The sequence below is a fragment of the Tauraco erythrolophus genome, chromosome 23, assembly GCF_009769465.1.
Source record: "Tauraco erythrolophus isolate bTauEry1 chromosome 23, bTauEry1.pri, whole genome shotgun sequence".
NCBI classification, from domain to species: domain Eukaryota; kingdom Metazoa; phylum Chordata; class Aves; order Musophagiformes; family Musophagidae; genus Tauraco; species Tauraco erythrolophus.
Window position 1 is genome coordinate 9,122,234 of NC_141487.1, and position 20,221 is coordinate 9,142,454.

General features: G+C 39.7%; 1 protein-coding gene across 1 annotated transcript; it reads left to right on the forward strand.

Moving 5' to 3' along the window:
• The first annotated feature begins 330 nt into the window (after window positions 1–330).
• Window positions 331–17,273, forward strand: PER3 (period circadian regulator 3). Its single transcript, XM_086625848.1, has 18 exons — window positions 331–531; window positions 1,594–1,642; window positions 3,609–3,751; window positions 4,125–4,203; window positions 4,935–5,041; window positions 5,298–5,454; window positions 6,462–6,567; window positions 6,968–7,093; window positions 7,850–7,975; window positions 8,980–9,140; window positions 9,760–9,887; window positions 10,387–10,551; window positions 11,188–11,439; window positions 11,953–12,689; window positions 13,791–13,956; window positions 14,397–14,517; window positions 15,149–15,299; window positions 16,880–17,273. Exons 1-18 carry the CDS (start codon window positions 516–518, stop codon window positions 16,979–16,981), a joined length of 2,892 nt encoding a protein of 963 aa, XP_086481974.1. The 5' UTR covers window positions 331–515; the 3' UTR covers window positions 16,982–17,273.
• The last annotated feature ends 2,948 nt before the right edge of the window (window positions 17,274–20,221 follow it).

The following is a 20,221-nucleotide window of genomic DNA, read 5'->3' on the forward strand; positions in this document are numbered from 1 at the left end:
GTGAATACGCTGAAATTTGGGGAGAAGTGTGTGGAGTGATAACCAGTCATTCTGGACAATGATAAGCATCACTGTGATGTTTCAGTTTTGATATTGCAGTCTTAATAGCATTTGTAAATCGCAAGTAAGCTTCTATAGTGTTGGAGATTGTAGTAGCTCACGCATAACTTCAGTTGGATGCTAACTTACGAACACATTTTTGAACTTCTGTCTTAGGTTGTGGTGTGTAGTGGTTGGCTTTTGTTTGGGGGTTGGTTTTGTTTTTTTATCCTTACAATATTGCTACCATGTGTTGGGGGAGGGTTGCCTTTAACAATGTTTGTTTTCCAGGACACGTTTGTGGCTGTGTTTCCTTGCTTTCTGGACGCATAGTGCATATTTCTGAGCAGGCAGCATCCATTCTAAACTATAAGAAGAAAGTGTTGGACTCCTCCCGATTTGTAGAGCTGCTTGTCCCTCAGGATGTGAGTGTGTTCTACACACACACCGATCAGTCCCACTTGCCGCTTTGGAACATGGAAAGTCAAACAGGTGGGACTTGGCAATGCTCTTAAATGCTTTATGTGTCTTTCCGTTTTTGCAGAATGAGGATAGAATAGTTGTTCATTTTAAATGGTTATGCTGGCAATACACATAAGCCACGCTTGTTCCCTTTCCACTTTGAGAGCTTGAGTAGCTACGCAGCTAGTCCTAGCAAGTCTCCTAGAGGCTTAACTCTTACTTGGGATGAGTAAAAGGCAGATACTTCATTGGTTTGTGTACCATCTTACTCATTCCAAATACCGCTGCTTTTTAAATAGAAACTAAAGGTCTAATTGTGAGTTTAAAGCTGTTTAATCTGCATCTTGTGGTTGCTTAGGTGCCTTGTCTTTATGGTCTGCTTGCAGCCTGCTGTGAACCTAGCTCATCAAACTGAAGTTTTGAGCTGACGTGCTGTTTAGTGCTTGCTGTACCTAAATGATGACTTTTGGGTCCTACATTGTGAGCAATTCCAGAGCAGCTCGTGTCCCGAGGCCATGTCTTGTGCCCACCTAGCCCTGGGCTGTTCTGGCATCAGAGCTGGGAAGTCAAAATCCTTACTACCGAAGCATGTGAGACGTCAGAGGCTGCTAACACGAAGGTGCCAGGGATTCCACAACTTGGAAGCCAGTCGTGTGCCTACCTAGCACAGCAGTGGCACCCCTATGGAGTTGTTGTTATTTTCTTGCTGTGAACTGTTGCTGAATTGTCCTCTCCCCGTAACTCTTGGCTATATATATAGGTTTCAGTACGTCGCTCATAAAGTCGGGAATTTTCATCTTTCCTTTCCACGGTGATGCCTGGAGAAAGGAGTTTTTTAGATCATACGTGTTTCCTCTGAGTTTAGTTCCAGGTCAGCCACTTCTTCAAGAGTGAGTGGGCTGGAGAAGAGAGATAACATTTGAGGTGGGAGCAGACTGTTGAGCAGCTAATTCACTAGCTAATAAAGAGCAGGTTGTGAGACTTCAGTCTTGCTTGGAAAGTCTGGAGAATGCAGAGTTTAAAATAATTCTGATAGGTGCGACCTTTTTGAGGATATTAATTGATACTTTCAATGTGTGTTTTTCTTACTAGCTTCTCTGTATGAATATGCCCAGGTGAAATCCTTTTTCTGCAGGATCAGGCAAGTACATTATTGTAGTTTTAAGTTTGTAAAGGCTGGGAAAAGGGTACAGTACTGGACAGAAAGAGTTGTTACAATTGACCAGCATGACCTTGGGGAATTCCGTTACAAAATTGGCTTATTGTGTTTAATATTGGCATCCAGTAGGACACTTTGGATGTCTTTCCCATAGTGATGCTTAAACTTGCACTGGGATAGAAGGAAAACTCTTCATATGTGTTTTCTTGGACCTATCAGTTTCCTTCAGTACTATTGTGCAGGAGAAGAACGATCTTGTGAAAAAACTGCTGCTTCCCCTTTTACGGTTTGAGAGTGGAGGCAGGGGTGTTTTGCTTAAGATTACTCAAGAGTTTGTGACAAAGGCAGTAGCAGAAACTCAGCCACCAGAGTCTCAGTATGAGACCAGAATAATGATATACTACTTGCTGTCACTGTGGATGCAGTTTGTTGCTTTGTGCCTGGCTAATCTTAGTGCTAAAATAAGGAAAAAAAAAAAAAAAGAGATTGGCCTGTAATCTTCAGTGCAGTTCTGTTCCAGACTCGGATGGTCTGTAGTGACAGGACAAGGGGCAATGGATTTAAACTGAAGGAGGGCAGGTTTAGGTTAGACATAAGGAAGAAATTTTTTACTTTGAGGGTGGTGAGGCACTGGAACAGGTTACTCAGAGAAGTTGTAGATGCCCATCCCTGGAAGTGTTCAAGGCCAGGTTGGATGAGCCTTTGGGCAACTGGTGTAGTGGAGGGTGTCCCTGCCTGTGGCAGGGGGGTTGGAACTAGACGATCTTTGAGGTCCCTTCCAACCCAAACCATTCTATGATTCTATGGTCTCTTGATTTTAGTAAGATCTGGTTGCTTCTGAGCAGATAAAATAGTTTTGCCGTCTTTCAGTCGATCATCAATTCATTGATCTGTGTTTCAGAAACCCGAGCTCTGGCGTCACCTTTGTCTCTCCAGTTGTGTAAGGGCTCTTAGATTAGATGTAGCAGGACAGATATCTATTTTAAGTTGGCGGAACTGTTTGTAGGATACATAAACATTTTGCAATAGTTTTTCTTCGGATTTTCGTACAACATCTTCCTTTATATAACAGATCCTTTTGATTATGTGAGCTTCATGAGTAAAAATATTTTTTTACAAGCACACACCAGGATAAGCATGAAAGTGTTTTTTTTTGTGGGGGTTAAACTTCTGGGGAGCTGTCAGTAGTAAACACTTGACTTCTCTCTAGAAACATTTTATAAAACTAAGTGTGGAATAAGAAAGCAACTTTCAGTGTAAGTTAATAGTGTCCAAAAATTAATCTCAATTCTTTCTGTCTGAGCTTGTTAAGATGCAATTATAACAGGTGAAAAAGCACTTGCAATAGAAACAGGCAGTTGCTATTGCAGTTGTTACAAAGCCCCAGTTAGGATCTCATCTAGAATGTTGTGTGCTGCTACTGCTCATACATGTTCTAGGAAGACAAATTCTCACGGGAGGAGGACAATCAAAACAACTATTTGTGAACCGAGGCTGGAGAAGTCTTGCTTATGTAGGTCAGTGAAACAAAACTTGAGAGAGACCAATTTTAATGTTTGAGGGATTTTTTTTTTTCCTAAAAATGATACAGAATAAGCAACAAACAAAAAAAGAACTGTTTAACTTGAAGGAGAGCACAAGACCAAATGAGTGGTTCTCATGAATACGTTTGGACTGAGAGTTAGAAGGTGGTCTTTAACCGGTAAAGTAGAGGCATTTCTAGAACAGCCTCTGAATGCAGGTATTGGAGGCAAAACTCCTGCTTGCTTTTAAGGGAGGCCAGATCAGTATTGCCGAATGTGGTGGCCTTGGATCGCAAGGACCTCGGGAGATTCTGATTGACTGGGTCTGTGTGCTCAGCATAACTTCTCTATGCAGGGCGCTCAGCCCTGGTGTAAAGTATCTGAGTCTTGAAACCAGTGTGTTAATCCCTTTTACTCTTTCTCAGGGGTGGTAAAGATCAAGAACAAGAAACGCGTTGTTACCCCTTCCGAATCACCCCGTACTTGGTTCGTGTGTGTACTTCTGTCCACGTGGATGCAGAATCCTGCTGCTTAGCTTTGGCTGAGAAAATTCACTCTGGATATGAAGGCAAGTCAGGAGACTCCAGTGAAAAAAACTAGCCAATAGGAAAATGCAGTATATGAAAGTCTGCTTCCATTGTTTAGAACTTGTGCTCGAGTAGTCTCACCTGTGTAATTTGCAGTTTGTCTGTGTGCGCCTGCATGTGAATCCAGAGCATCTGCGCCTTCTTTGCAAGGCCCTGAAGCATTGATCTCTTCTCAGTGTTTAGGAGAGAAGTCTGTAGCACCTAACAATTTGCAATGTTTCTGTGTTACTGGTCAGAAAGCAGTGAACAATGAAAGTTCAGGAGCCCATAACTCTCCATCATGAGTGAAAGTAACGGTTATATTTTTCTGTCTCGTGCGTATTTTGTTTCAGTAAATATTTCTTTTCCTGTTAGCTCCTCGAATTCCTATGGATAAAAGAATCTTCACCACCACTCACACCCCTGGCTGTGTTTTTCTTGAGATAGATGACAGGTGAGGTTTGAATCTTAAGACCTCTTAAGAGAGGTAGCAAAAATCCTTTCGTGATGCAGCTGGATATCCAAGTAAAGTAATTGAACTGTGCAGTTGGCCATAGTTAATTAAACAAAATTGTTTTGTGTTAGTTCGCTCATGAGGAAAACATCTAGAACTCCACAGATGTCATTTCCTTTGTTGACTTGAAATGTGAATTAAACAGAACTGCAGTCAGTTTTTGTTATCCAGGGCGATAGGGACCTGTGGTAACACAGTCGGTGGAAAACCCAAATAATGCAAAGCTCTGGGGATCACAGTGTGGCGATACAGCTGAGCTGGGTCAAATAAATTTGGCCAGACTAAAGCTGTCCCCTGCAAAGCCACAAGAGTGTTTTTACAACACACTTTGCAGCATCCACGTCAGATTTCTTACTGATGTTTCACCTGTGACCTGTTTCTTCAAGATCCCTTTTTCTTTCCTTTTTTTTTTTTTTTCCTTTGCATATAGACAAGCACAAAACTGCCTGTAAATGTGAAAATCTCTTAGCTCTCCAGGCACAGAAATGTTTGTCTTTGGTATTCACGTGTCTGCATGGCACTGGAGGATTATTAGAAGGGCTGGGAAATGTTCTGTAGCCTTAGTTCATACCATGTAGATCGTGCAAAGGGACTTCACTGAAAAGCAAAGGGTTAAGGATGTAAATAGTCAAAACTACGTTATAATCAGTAATAACGTGTTCGGGTTTCAGAGCAGTGCCTTTGTTGGGTTACTTACCTCAAGATTTAATTGGAACGTCCATACTGATGTATTTGCACCCCGAAGATCGTCCTTTGATGATAGCTATTCACCGGAAAAGTAAGTACAGTTGCTTAAGAGGAATTTCTACTGGTTTTAACATTCTTTCCTTATCAAATTGCTTGACGTGACTGATTTGCAGTCTAAACAAAAATAAATTAATTAATGAATTAAAGCAACCAGTTTGAGGTCAAAGCAAATTCAAACCCAAAGTTTTAAAGGACCACAGTCATTAGTGTTTGTGCTTGCCCTACCGTGTCATAATGTAAACTAAACCTTGTTTCTTGAATTTTTCTATTTATTTTTTTTTTCCCAGTCCTGAAATTTGCTGGCCAACCCCCTTTTGAACATCTGCCTATTAGGTTTTGTACTCAAAATGGGGATTATGTTATACTGGATACCAGCTGGTCCAGTTTTGTGAATCCTTGGAGCAGGAAAGTAGTGTTCATCATTGGCCGACACAAAGTCCGGACGTAAGTCAGTTTTTGAACTGATCTATTAAAGTGCTTTTCATAGCATACTCTGCAAAACAAAATAGTCTCAGTGCTGAACTAGAGACATAAATGTTGCTTCTGCAGTCTGTGACAACTTCCTACCATCTGTCTTGCAGCCCATTCCTTCAGAACAGCATTAGTCTTGTTTATTAAGTATGAAAATAATTAAATTACTTTGAAGTAAAAGGCAAAGCCAACTTTTTTTAGCATGTTTTTGCACGATTGATGTCCAAATACCATGACAACAGACATGTCTAAATAAAACCAGCAGTTTTTATTTTATTTAAAAACAGCTGAGTAAAAGCTCAAAGTAACATAAAAAGTAGATCACTTCAACAAATAATTAGATGACATTCACTCATGATTGGCTCACAAAAAAAACGCTTAATTGACAGACATGTAGCCAAAAATTACTCCTGGCTTGTTTTCTTCTGGAACATTCACTTAAGATTCAGGATCTAAATATTTACCAAGGTAACATCTTTTAAAAATGTGGTTAGTATTGAATGTGCAAGTTATTTTTTCAGATTTTTTTTTTTCCTTTAGTTTCCAAGAGCTTTGGAAATATGACTGTCTGCCTTCCTCTTACCTGATTTCTTTTCTAGGAACTGGCTTTTTGGGATGACCTTTTGACTTTTCAAAGTGATCTTTTATTCACTATTTAGGGATGTGAATTTGTCTTCTGAGTGAAGGAGGCAGAGGGATAAATGCTTGTCAGCCTTAACTCGTGTCACTGTGCTGGTATACTGCCTTCCCTGGGGCCTTGCATGAAGTACTGCTCTCGTAGCACTGCCCCACTACCCTAGCAGAGCTGGGACAGATGGGCAGTGAACAGATGGCATCTTTTTGTACTGACTCAGCAAAGCAGTCAAAATAAAATGATAAAAAAAAAAAAAATCTGTTCTAACTCTGTTAACTCTGTTTATCTAACTCTATCTTTCTTCATCAATTAAAATTAATAGTGACATTTTGTTGGCTCTCTCCAGAAGCCCTTTAAATGAAGATGTCTTTGCTGCAAGAAGTAAAGAAATGAGCAGTGTTGAGAAAGAGATAAGAGAATTGCAAGGACAAATTTACAAGCTGCTTCTGCAGGTAAAGAAGGTGAAAGAAGTTCAAAACACTGGCTGGCCTTCTGAATGAGAGGCTACTGCAAACTATTTTGGTGATGATCTTCTAAAAAGTCTGAAGGAAAGTTCTAAATGGAGAGAAGCTTGTGTGACAGCATTAAAAATATGGTTCTGGGTAGCCCACCTGATTAGAAAAAAGTATTTGTTTGACGTATTTGCCAAGTCTTTATATTGAACAATAAGTCTGCATCCCAAAACAGCTTTAAGCACAGTAGAGAATTTTTCCCAAGCAAGTGGGAGAGCCCAGAGCAATACTGACTTTTCATTTAATTTTCTTCAAAGTTCTGTGTTGCAAAGTATGTTGTTCCCTTTTTGTTCTCTAAGAGGATGATTCTTTTAATTGCCTTTTTTTGCCTGTCATACAGCCAGTTCACAGCAATGTTTCCAGTGGTTATGGAAGCCTTGGGAGCAATGGCTCTTATGAACAATATATCAGCATAGCATCTTCAAGTGACTCCAATGGGAATTGTGCAGAGGAAATACAGGAACCAGTAAGTCTATAAATGTGTCACTGCCTGCAGAGTAGTCAAAATACAGTTTTAAAAATGAAAATTTTTACTGTGTACGTATGCACTGCTTGTCATGAATTTTACTGAAGTGGACAGATACAGCTATGTTCAAGTTAAATGTACTTAAATTTGTCAATTACAGAATGCCGGCTTTATTTTTTGCTCTTAACTTTGCTGACAAAAATAAGCAGATAACTACTGCAGTAGTCCAGTAAAGTAAATTGAAGACTCGCTTCAGATCGGCCTTCTCAAAGAACCAGTGGACTCAGAGAAAACAAATGGAAGAACCATGCAACCAGAAAGAGGATTGATGCATGTGGAGGGTTTTCTGTTTGCTTGGGATTTTCTGTTTTGTTTTAAAAAGGGCATTAGAGGTACAGTGTAGACTGCTATAGAAGAAAGTGGAAACAGTGCTGTCCTAAAACAAGCATTGCAATTACCTAATTTCCTTGTGAGGCTCCTGGGTAAGTCATCAGCTTATTCCTCCTCTGAAGGCTTGCAGCAGTATTAAAACATTCAAATGCTGAGGCTGTTTGAGTTTTATTGTAGTTAATTTAATTAAATTAACCATCATAATTAGATTCATTAAATGTACAAATACCAATAGATACCAGGCTTAGGATGACAGTCTACTCCCTTTCAGTTTGGAGAATACGAGAACCCAAGCCCATCTTAGTGGTCTCCTGTGGCCTCTTTTTATTAATTTTGTGCTGACTTCACATTTTCACGTATCTCAAGATGACATTGCAACAAGTTTGTGCAGATGTCAACCGAATAAAGAATCTGGGACAGCAGCTGTATATTGCGTCGAGGAGCAAGCTGCAGAATGGAAGTGAACAGGCTATGAGCTCAGAAGTGCTAGGGGTAAGTTTATGTAATTATGATCCTTAGGGTAACATGAACTTTTGTACATCTGTAGCTGTGAGTTTGGCTAGCTGGGCTTAACACCGAAGAACTTAAGCCATGCTAAAACGCTATCTTAAATATGGGAGGTGTTTTGTTGTTTTCTTCGTTTTTTTGTTATGTTTTTGTTGTGGTGGTGGTGGTTTTGAAAACAAACAAACAAAAAAAACACCCCGAAAAACCCTCAGCAAATGCAATCACTTTTTAACTGCTCCCAGGGCTATGGAGGAACATACCTGTCTCTTTCTAGGTTAATAGACTTTTATTTTAACGTTTTTGAGTACAAATGCACTTGCTTGTAGCAAGCATGTCTGCTATGGAAGCTTCCCTTAGTTACTTTATGTGGACTCTCAGAAGCGATCCATAGGTTGGAAAACATTGCCCCATTTCCCACTGAAGTAGTGGTTTAGTTAGTGAGTGCTTAATATTATGCTAATGCATGTTATTTGCAGCTAGCACCTGGCACAAATATACGGAGAAAACTGGATGCTTCCTCAAATATCACAGGAATTTGGCTTAAAACATTTTGGATTGATACTCTACAAAAGTTGTAATTAACTCCTGGTCTTGTTAATCAGAGGACTGCACTGTAAATGTTGATACTACTCTGACCGGTGTAAATTACTCTTAAATAGCAGGTTGGATTCTGTGATGTATAAATTGAGAGAAAAGTAATATTAATTGCAGCTTTGTTTACAATTTAAATATTTTTTTTTCTATGCTGTTTTCTTTGTGTTCACTACTTGTTCTGAGTGGATGTTTGGGGGGTGGGGGGCTTCTTTCTTTTTAGACATTCTTTTCCCTTCCCCCTCCCCTGCCTTGAAACATGTGAATTGAGATGAAAGTGCAGAATAACTTAGTAATGAGAACTGTGTTGTCATAGGCCATATATCCCTGCATGATATATAAGTATATATGTCTTGGAGGGGGTAGTGTTTTGATGCCTTTGGGAGGAGTCTTTGAAGATTTCCTCTTTTCCAGGGAAGAGGCACGCTGCTTCCTGTTTTCTTCAGACATTGAGAAGCGATAGCACAGAAGAGCCAGGCAACACATTTTACGATGATTCAAAGAAGACTCCGCATGTTCCTTCCTATCAGCAAATCAATTGTGTTGACAGTATCATCAGGTAATAAACTATGAAGCAATTTCAGTAATATTAATTGATGGAAGGTAAATATTCAGACATTTTGCATTGGTCTAAAGTGTCTGGATTTCGAGTTGTGAGATAAAGTCAGGGTCGTTTTGTAAAGTTTTCTGCCTGTCTGAGCAATCCATCCCAATGCTCAGTCAATCTGATTTACACAGTAATGAAGAAGTTAGGCTCTAAGATTCTGTTTGCAGCTATTTACATTTGTCTACTGCTAGTTTCACCATTGGTGCAATAGGAGTTTAAGAGAATTTCAACAGGCATAATATGTCAATGTTTTCTCATTATACACTTTGAGAACATCCGTATAAAACAGAAAGTTGGTATAATTTATAAAATGTTGGTATTTTTTAACTCAGTGGATAATGTCGTCCTTGATCTTCTTTTTTTCCTACTGTCTTTCTACTGTCTGTCTTTTTTTTTACTATTTAAAATACTTCTTGCAAAGCAGATATGTATCCAGAGCTTCCTGCAGTGAATTTAAAATACTACTTAACAATCTCTGGCTCTCCAGTTTGGATTGTTCAAATGTTTGTCTCTCAAAAAGGAGAAAAAACAGAAAGTAGGGAGAGCTTCTTGTAATACACTTTTATTTCAGATATCTAGAGAGCTGCAGTATTCCAGCATTGAAAAGGAAGTGTAAATCTTCTGCAAATACATCATCGTCATCTTCAGAAGATGACAAGCAAGTCCAGCAAAGTCAGCAGGAAGTCCAGGCATTAGAAGGTAACACAAAGTATACTGGCAAGAATAACAGAACCACAATAACTGATTTATTTTTTTATGAGCCACTGTTGTACGTTCCAAGGTTTATGTCCACTTCTTGAATTGTTGTCACACTAACAGCACAAATATTTTGGTTATATGGTAAATATTTGCTTACCTTGTCCAGATCTCACAATTAAGCATAAGCTACAATATTAAGTCTTTGAACACAGAATGCATCAAAAGAACTATTGTTTGTTGTTGCTAAATGAGCCTTCTGTTGCTCACTCATTTTATGCCATGTTTAGTATGTGCTGACATTGCACTGACATATGAATGTTACATTTATTTGTATATAAGACTCTCTTATTTAATAGTCTGCATAGTTACTGGTTGTTTCTGAACCAGTCAGACTTGATGAATTTGGGAGCATAGTGCTTGGAATGAAATTCTACGTAGAAGCTTTGTCATTTACCAATAGATACTGCTATCCTTTCAGCAGTAAATTCCCAAACTCCAGTATCTGCTGATCGGGAAGAGATGCTGAAAGACCAGACAACTGCAGGCGTGGTGGGAGCTCCTCTGGCAGATCTGACCCTGTCCAACAAGGCTCCAAGCGTGGTGTCTGTCACAAGCCAGTGCAGTTACAGCAGCACTATAGTGCATGTCCCACACCCTGAATCAGGTACTGATCATACTCACAAAACATTGACTTGACACACTGATTTTAAATTTATACCGTGTTTCCAGACTGAAGTACACAGTGAGAAGGTTTTGTCCATTCGAGATACGTTCTCATGAATATGAAATCTGAAATATAATTAAGGTGCTTCTAGGGACACTCTGAAGAAAACTTGAGCCCGGAAACCTTTGCAGTATTTTAATAAAACCTGGTTTTAACAGAGTGCACTGTTTCCTTTCCCCTTCAACGTCATCACATGTATCTCAAACACAACAACGTGCTTTTGGCTGTGGAGGATTAAAATAAAAATGACTAATGGGCCAATGTTTCTTCATTTTAATGCAGAAAGAAGCATAAAAATGAATACTTAACTGCTGTTGTACTAAGAAAGTATGAATAAACAAGCTGTAACTTCAAAGTGAATTTGAAGTTTTCCAGACCATGCAAAGTAATTTGCTCAGTTGATGTTGGCATAACTATATTTGAGTGTAAAGGGTGTTTTCTCCCCACCTCTGCAGCCTTTATCTGCTCAGTAGTTCAGATGAGATTGTTTTCTGTGTAACCCTCTGGGTGTTGTGGGATTTCACACGAGAAGGCCAGAGCAAAGAGTTAGTGATTTGTTTTCTTCCTTCTTCAAAGAAGTGACTACGATGGAAGATACTGCTGTTGGAAGTGAACTAGTTGAGCTGCCTCCTGTGAACACTCAGAGTCTCACTGTGGTACCTGAGGACTTAAAGCCGGTTGGGCTAACAAAGGAAACGTTGTCAGCCCACACTCAAAAGGAGGAGCAAAACTACGTTGACAAGTTCCGCCAGAGGATCCTGCTCTCTCCGTTTAGGTCTTACCTTCAACAGGGGAGCAGAAGTAACAACGGACATTCCGGTGGCCAAGGTAGGCAGCAGCTTTGAGAAATAAAGACTTGTTAGATGACTTACAAAGACCAACCTAGCAATGGAGTCTGGTTCTCCTTTGTGTGATTTAGCGAGTATCTTACTATGGCTGCAAACTGAGTATTTCGTTTGAAGTGCCAAGGCTTGACAACAGCATTGTGCACAAAAAAGTTCTGCTCCATCTTGAATGTTGCTATCTTAGACTTTTCACAAAGCGGATAATTATTGCAATAATCCCTGCAAATTCGAAGTAGTTTATTGCCTCCTCTTGAAGAAATGTAAACGATCTGACTGGGATAAGCCAAAATGGTCGATAAGAAAATTGATGACGTGAAGGAAAATATTGTAGATATGTCAGCAAATCCATCACTGTAGTGTATGGAAGAAATATCCAGAGGAAGGTCAGCTCTCTGAATAAGCCACACTCAATTATCTGGATGTTTTTTCTCTTCTTTTTTTCCCCCCCCCTAGGTCTGTCATTTCAGTGAATGTGTCTATTTTTCTTCTTCCTTAGGAGATTCCTCTTCAAAGCAAATGAGCCCAGCTAGCTGTAAAAAAAGCAAACATGGAAAATTCAAGCGCCAGAAACCTCAGAGGCAGTCCTCAGATAGCCACTCTTCTAGTAAAAATAGAAATAGTCTTCCATGTGAGAAGAGAACACTTCAGAAACAGTCATTTTCTCCCTCAGAAGTGTCCTGTCTGAGCTCCTCCAGTATGAATGTCCTTCCTCCTATGGGATTTCCTGTCTATTCAGATCCACTATCTAGTTTTCCAGCCTCTTCTGTAGGAGAGGAGCTTGCCCGTCACTCATTAAAACCTGAGTCCATGTCATTGTCACAACTACGCTGTGAAGCACAGTCGTGCCCAGTGCTTTATCCCCCAAACATAGGCTCGTTTATGGCTGTATTTTTGCAGAGTTTCCCGGTGTATGCTCAGACGCCTCAATACGTCTTTCTTCCTAGTCCTCAGTGTGTTTATCCCCCCTCTTCATATCCATGCACTACACTACCTCCAGTCCCAGCTCCTTCTGCTCCATCACCAGTACTACCGCATTCTGTGGATCAGCCCTTTCCGGCCTCTTCTGCCATATCCATGGATGAACAGCAAGAGGGCCAGCATGACCAGGCCCTGCTGCTGAGTAGCTCACGGAGCAGCTCCCCGCTTCAGCTGAATTTGCTTCAAGAAGAGCTGCCAAAACCTATGGAGCTTTCAATGAGTACTGGTGTTAAAGCACATGCAGAAGCTAAGTGTGTAAGTAACACAGATTTTTAATGTAAAACTGACTTTCGCAGTGTTCAGTCACCAAAGACAGTGGTGATGATCTGTGTTTCAGGGTCACCAGATTTTGTTAGTTGCTTTTTCCAGTGGCTGTGCTATGTAGACTGCAGGGCACAAATAGCACAGGAGGTGGAGAAAGCTATTTGTTTATACTTGCACCCGTGGGAACCTGTAACAGTACAGTGTTGGCACTTAGCAAACAACAGAAATGTGAGATGTTCTGGTCTCGGCTGCTGCAAGCCACTTCTGCAGCAGCCTTTTCAATTAAATTGTCAGCAGGAATTTTGGGTTTGGGGCTTTTATGCATGTGGAACTTGGTGAGTGCTGCACAATTCGCATCCTTTTTCACCCAATCCCACAGTCTCTGTGGAGAACCAAAACAAAGGGAAGATACACTTCTAATTACTCCCTCTGTCTCCCAGGGATGCAGCTAATGAACGAAGAACAGGGATCCGTGTGGGTCGGTTTCCATACATGGGCATAGAAAAGGCCTCTCCAACTTCCGCGGTAAACTCAGAGGCAGGAATCTGAGCTCTGCAGGCAAGGAAAAATATGTTGGCTCCTGAATCCAGGTTGGGCTGGAAAGGCTGGATCAGCTGAAACTGCAGGGTAGGGTCCTGAAAGGGGAGTTGGTGTACCTGTAGCTGCTGAAGCAGTGAGCTTCACATAGTGAATCAGGGGAAGGCGCTCTCATTTTCCCTGTAGTGCCCCGTTGCTTGATGTGTGTGGCTGCTTCGTGCTATCTAACAGGATGTGAAAGGAACTGACTCCTGCTCTCTTATCACCAGAAAATATTAACTTAATGCAACAGTGCAATATCTTGACCCAGTGGGGAAGGATTTACAGCAGAAACCAGTAAACTAGAGTGCAGATGCTTGATGATTTCACCCATGAATAGTGTTATCCTGAGTTCTAGACCACCATTCATTTTCAGAGCTAGAAACTCCAAACCTGTTGAATTGATATGAGAACTTAGTCAACATGTGGCAAATTCAGTAAATGCATGAATGTCCTTTTTCAAACTTTAAAAGTAACTTCTGTGGATGTATGTGTTTTGATTTTTTTTGTCTCCAGGGCAATGACCCAGAAGATAGTGGTAACAGTGCTAGCCATTGTGCATCCAGTGAATTTACTGACCACTCGCTGTACGAGGACTCTCATTCGGGTACAGGTTCAGCAGCATCAGGCAGTGGATCAGCTTTATCTGGTTCTTTAGGCTCTGGCTCCAATGAAACTTCTGGTTGTGGCACAGGTAGGGTAGCTCAAAATTTGGATGTTTGGTGCTAGATGGCTTGCTTAGCGTGTTGGTAGTGGTAGTTCATAACAAGATACTGTACTGGGAATGGTCCCAGTAAGACCTTGAAACACAGAGGCAGGGAAGTTGAGCCAGTTATTTTGAGAAGAGTAAATAGAGCTTTGGAGGTCTTGAGTAACTTAAAAGAATGCACTTTATCTTTGAATTCTCAATAGGTAATAATCACTTGCTAGTGCAAGCATCTGGGAGTACCTGCAATCATATTACAGAACTAGATCGTGGAATATGCTGGTCTTTTACTTTTCGTGCTGAAGTACTAGGATTTCTCAGGCATCTGCATTCACTTTTTTCATGGTAATTCTCAGCAGGTAGTGGCAAAAGCAGCAAGTATTTTGCTAGTAATGATTCTTCTGAAGCTTCCAAAGAAGAGAAGAATCAGGAAGCAGAAGAAAACGAGACGGCTCGTAAATCCAAACATGAGTCAGCCTGGGTCATGATGGATCACACGCCTGACCGAGTTCTAATGACTTACCAAATGCCTAACAGGTTGGGAACCATCAACAATTTCTGACATGTGGTTTGGAATTGTGCATAGAACTGTAGAATTTAAAATGAGACCATGGAAACAGTGCACATACCAATGAAACTCCAAGAAGGTGTATTAATTCACTGTTTGCGCGTTTTATGTCCTGGTTATTTCCTTTCATCTATTTTTTCCCCCATTTTCCCCATCAGTTAAAATACGGTAACAGGTAACCTTTTTGCTGAAGTGTTAAGGGGATTGGTTGTTGTCCTGTACTTGAAACACATAAAGGGGTAAAAATACTTACATGCTATTTGCAAATTGCTTGCAATGAGCTTATATATGTTGTACTGAGATTCCACATTAAAAAAAAACAAAAAACAAAACAATAAAACAAAACACAAAGCCCCTGCACCAAACACTCACAAAACCCCAACAAAAAAACAACAAAAAAAACCCCTAACTGTTAGACCAGGGTGAAAGAAGCCTTACAAAGCAAATAGGTATAACAAAGTGTAGTTACTTTTCAGTGGCTGGTGCTGCCTAGCCTTCAGCCACAGATGCTGGTGGAGAGACTCTCCCAATGTGATTATAATCAGTGCGTGCCTTGCTTCATTTAGTACAGCTGTGGTCACAGGTGTCTCTCCCCTGCAGAATTAAAGAGGAAGTTTTAAAGGAGGATCTGGAGAAGCTGACAGTGATGCGAAAGCAGCAGCCTTGGTTTACGGATGGGCAAAAGAAGGAGCTTGCAGAGGTGCATACATGGATCCGGACCCAGACTGTGCCACTGCAAATCAGCACTCAAGTAAGGAGTTTTGAAAGGAATCAGCTTATTCGTGCCTTGGCTAGCCAGAGGCAGTGCCGCTTTCTAACCACTGCGATCTTGCAGTGCTGGGGTCATTGATGGTTATTACTTGTCAATATAAGGAGGAAAATGAGCCTGAGTATGCTGGTCTGACGAGAATGCCAAAATCCAGGTCTTGCCATTGTATTTTTTTGCAAGATGTGTAAATTCTGTGTAGCAACCACTTGTAGCAAAAGTTCCTTCAGTCACACTGTTGGGTGAATGGGAACAGTGTCATGCTTTCACATGAGTCCATATCTAGTGGTATTTTTTGTTGGTGTTAGCTCTTTTGCTTATAAAGTTGATTGCTACTATGATTGAATAGCATGTGACACTGGAATGTTAGTGAAGATTAGAGCAAGTGTTGAGCAAGCTGAAAAATGCTCGTAATCACAGAGGAGGTTGAAGTGTAGAGTAAGAAACAAAAATAGCTGGCTTTTGGTAGGTGGATTCGTTCTTCAACAATTCTGGTATCCTATGCCTGATTATTTTATCTGGTATAACTCCTGGGCACTCTGGTAAGCACTTCTCATTTGTATTAGTATGTGTTAGAGAATCCTAATCAGTTCAACGTGCTTCCAGGTGCTGTGGAGAAGAAAAGAGCAAGGTAGAACTAGTCCCCCAAAGATCTAGAGCTCCAGTGATGAGTTGTACAGGAAATTTTAAGGCAGAGTGGACTGTACTCATGCATGAGAAAAATCTCATGTCTGTTAGAGCACTGTGCTAGTATTTTCCAATGTGGCATTCTGAGCTGCGATATTTATTCTTAGAGCAGAAAACTTGAGAAATCTTATCTCCTTGGCCCTGGAACAAAACAAGAAAATTAGTCTCCGTTTTCCTAATAGCTTGTTGATAAAAACGTTGTGGGACCTATTGTGGTTAGGACCATGTGTTTGATTCAGTTAGCAAAATTATGTCCAGTGGTCTTGCAGAAAATTCTGTTGAATGTTTACATCTCAAACATTATGAGATGTATTGGTGTGCAAATATAAATATTTCAAATCTAAGGTGCTAAAGCTAGACTGTAGATCACATTTCAAATATAGATTGTCATTTCACGAATGCAGACGGGCTTCTGACAGTAGAAAGAAATGCAGGATTTCTCTTTCAATACTTTATTTCAATATCATACCATTTCTCGAGAACAAGAAAAATCTGTCTGTCAATACACTGGCAAGCACTGCAGCCTTTTTTTGGTAGCCAGTACCATTGCTGTTTGCAGTCCAGATCCTTAATGAGCAGCTTGCTTATAAAGATGAAAGATAAGGCCTTCAAATTCAAGGAAGTCACATGCCTTTTGATCTCAAAGCTAAAACCGTATGTTCCACTAACCAAAGAATTCATTTTTCAGACAAGATAAGTTGGAGGTGTAAGTACCTGCTTCTGAAAATATATCTGTATAATCTCTGCTTTTAAAGAGATTTCAGCCAGTTGGTGAGAGGTTTCAAGAGATTGCAACGTATGCTATCAGGATTTAACTCTTTGAAATATAATCATAAAAAGGAGAATTCAAATTACTATGTTCTTGTTCCTTTTTAAAGGGCTGTGTTACATGTGACATCAGGGAAGCGAGTTGTGAGGCTGCAATGGCTGATGATAATATGGAAAACAAGGGAAAATCGCCTCCGCTCCTGCAACACTGAAGACATCAGCACTTGTGTCAGTAAAACTGTTTGGTGTAATTCCCATTCTCTTTTTCCTCTGGCTTTGCTGCATACTAGAGGTGAATCTGTCTGGCTGTCTCTTCTCAACATGGGCAGTTGCACATGTGAAACTAAATCTTCCTCCGTTACCCCTGCGCTCCTGGCATGACTTTGAAGAGAATCTTTCACTGGGAGGCTGTTTCTTTTCCTGACCTCACAGACTTGACGCAGAACGGGTTATGTGACTGACTTTTATTGCTCAATGATGAGCTAAATACAAAGTTTTTTTCATTTTGGATTTGTTTGTTTGAACTTGGCAAGTAAGAGTCTGAAAAGATGCAGTGATTAAGCACCTACAGTGATGAACCGAACAGAGATAGAGCGTGTTTACTCTGCAGGTACGGTAGACATGTTGAAACCAGCATTGAAACCAAACTACAACGGAGTGCTCTCAGTGTTGTTTGCTCAATATTTAAAGATCTAACTGAAATTCCTAATATTCTGAGACTCTAAAATCACCATAGCTGGTTCAGGAATCCAATAGGCCTTTTTAATGAGCAGCTGAAAACTGGCAAAGCTATTCTGCATCTAAATGCCTTTCACCAGCTTGTGCCCATCAAAAAAAATAAACTGAAGTGAAAAGAAACAAAGCTATTCCCTATGTTTTTTGTGACAAGTGTTTTGGAACCAAGTTGTTTTACAGCTTTTACTTTTAAAGCTGTTTCTCAAGATAGGCGTTTAAAATTAATTGAGGGTAACTGATTTGCAAATCCTTAGAGATTAAATTATAAATAGCAATCAAAAAAAATAGAATTAACAATTCAGGAGTTATTTCCTTATACAGGATTTGCTTTTTAATAAAAGGCACATGGAAAATCTTCTCTATCGAGGCACTATGGCCTAGTTATCAATTCAAATAGCTACATGTAATCTCTTATGTTGCTGGCTCTCTGGAAGGTGGATTTGTATCAATTTTTTTTGTTGTTGTATTACAGTAGTTGCAGATGAGTTGAATCCAAACATAGCAAACAAGAAATTTTGAGCCATTTCTCTGTTTTTGTGGTGGTGATGCCAAAAACAAAAAGAGGCTGAGCTTCAATTCTGCTGTCTTGAAAAGTCACATGTTGTGGAGCCAAACTTGAACATCAAACCACATATTCATTATTTCTTACCACTGTTAACTTCCTGTACAAGTTTTAACCTCTTTATTCATCATGGAGTCTCTAGCTGTTGAAATCCGTGGACAAAAACTGAGTTTGTGCATAGTGTGCGTTTGTTCAGAAAGTGGTAACCACTTTCAGTATGTAAAAGGACTTGTTCTTATGTTAATAATTCTAGCTTAAAGCTGAATGTCGCAAAGTGCTCTTCAAACAGGACGTGTTTCACAAAAACCTAGCAAATTTTGTCTGATTTCCATTTTGTTTATTGAAAGCTGGATGTAATCAGATTTTCCTCCTGGTGTTATTAATCACCTTAGCCTTCTCAACAAAGAGTTTCAGAATGTGCCACATTATTCACCCTTTTGTTCTGTGTAACTCTTCTGCTGTGTGAAGGATTTTCACTTTTTCAGCTTCATTTTCTAGTAAGCTTCAAATTGTTGAGTAAGTTAGAAATCTGCAGATCGTTGAAGGAAAGCTAGATTTATCCGAAGAATTTTGTTACTTCTTAAAATCAATTCAGTGACAGTCTTTGTCATTAAAGCTTATTTCAAGGAAAGTTACTTTTACAGAATTTTAAGTTTTCAAGGCTAATTTGACTCAGGCAGTGTTCTTTTTGTTTGTTTGTTTTTTGTTTGTTTATATTTTCATTGTTTTGGAGTTTTTTACACTATGCTTGCCTGCTCTGTTTATATTGCTTTCTATTTATTCTTAAGCTGCATTCCTTTGTTTGTCTTTAAGTTTTTTCAGCTTGAACTTGTTTTTTCTTAGGTATTGTAAATCAGCAGAGGTCCACACTTCCTCAGTAATTTTTGTGTTTGAAATTTAAACACTTCTTAAAATAAGAGACTTCAGTAGGTGTTTACACCTAGCAAGTTATGTACTTAGGTAGGAAAACGTGGGCAATAACTTATACCTGTCCTAGTGTTTTGCCAGTGCTTTTCAAATATGGTATTCTGATTTATAACCACACAGCCTAAAATATTTGCTCTAAAACATAATAAGATGCTTTGTGTATAGATTCTTTTCTTAATTGGAAAGCTTCTTAACTAACTGAACTGTCAAATTAGACTGATGCACTAGAATCCATTCTAGTTAGCTGTGCTTAAATTAAAATGACTGCTTTAGTGTATTTTGAGACTAAGTGAAATAGATTAATTTTAATACTCCAGGTAAGGACGGCAGTCTCCTTCAAAGTAGTTTAAAAGTGTAAGCCAGAAGGAAAGTTTAGATAATCAACTCTTTTGCTATACATTATTTCCACTGTTTATTTCCTAAGTATGAAAATGAGATGATTTGTGATGTCTTAGCAGGCATACATGTCATCCATTTTATAAAACAATGGGACTTGGTTGAAGAGAATGGTAATATATACCTTAATATATACTTAACACTTGAATAATGCTTTTCATTCATAGGTCTGGAAACATGTCAAAAAGATGACTAACGTTACCCCAGTTGCATAAAAAGAGGCAGAGATACAAAGAACTTGCACAGATGCATGCCCCCAGTTCATACCAAATCCAGGAGTATAATTTGGGGATCTTCACTTACTGGATCCTGTGCTGTCTGTGCTACAAGGGGTCAAGGTTCTGACCTGTACGTAGAAACTTAATCGTATTAAACGTGTTTCTTGTTTGGAGATGTTAACTCTTCGTGTACCACCTACCACTATGAATTTGTGCGCAGTAGAATCATACAGCAACAAAAACCCAGACAGTTTCTGTAGCGCTGTGAACACCGTGCCCTATGACTGCAAATAATGGAGGTGCACATGCTTAGCAGTTGGAATTCGAAGTTTGTAATCGTGGCTAAATCTTAGGTGCAAGATTCCTTGTCTGGGGCACTACTAGTCCTGGCTACAGAAAAAATTATATTATGGGAGAAGAATATAAGAGGAATGAAGAGGTGAATCAGTGCCACGTGTGACAATGAAACCAAATTATTTGCCCAAAACCGCAAACAGTCTTGGCTGCAAAACCAGATTTAGGACAAAAAAAAAAAAAAAGTTTCCCAAGCTACTCTCTACCCCACTAGAACCACAACATCTTGCGATCAAATGCCTTATCAGTCCTATTGGGAA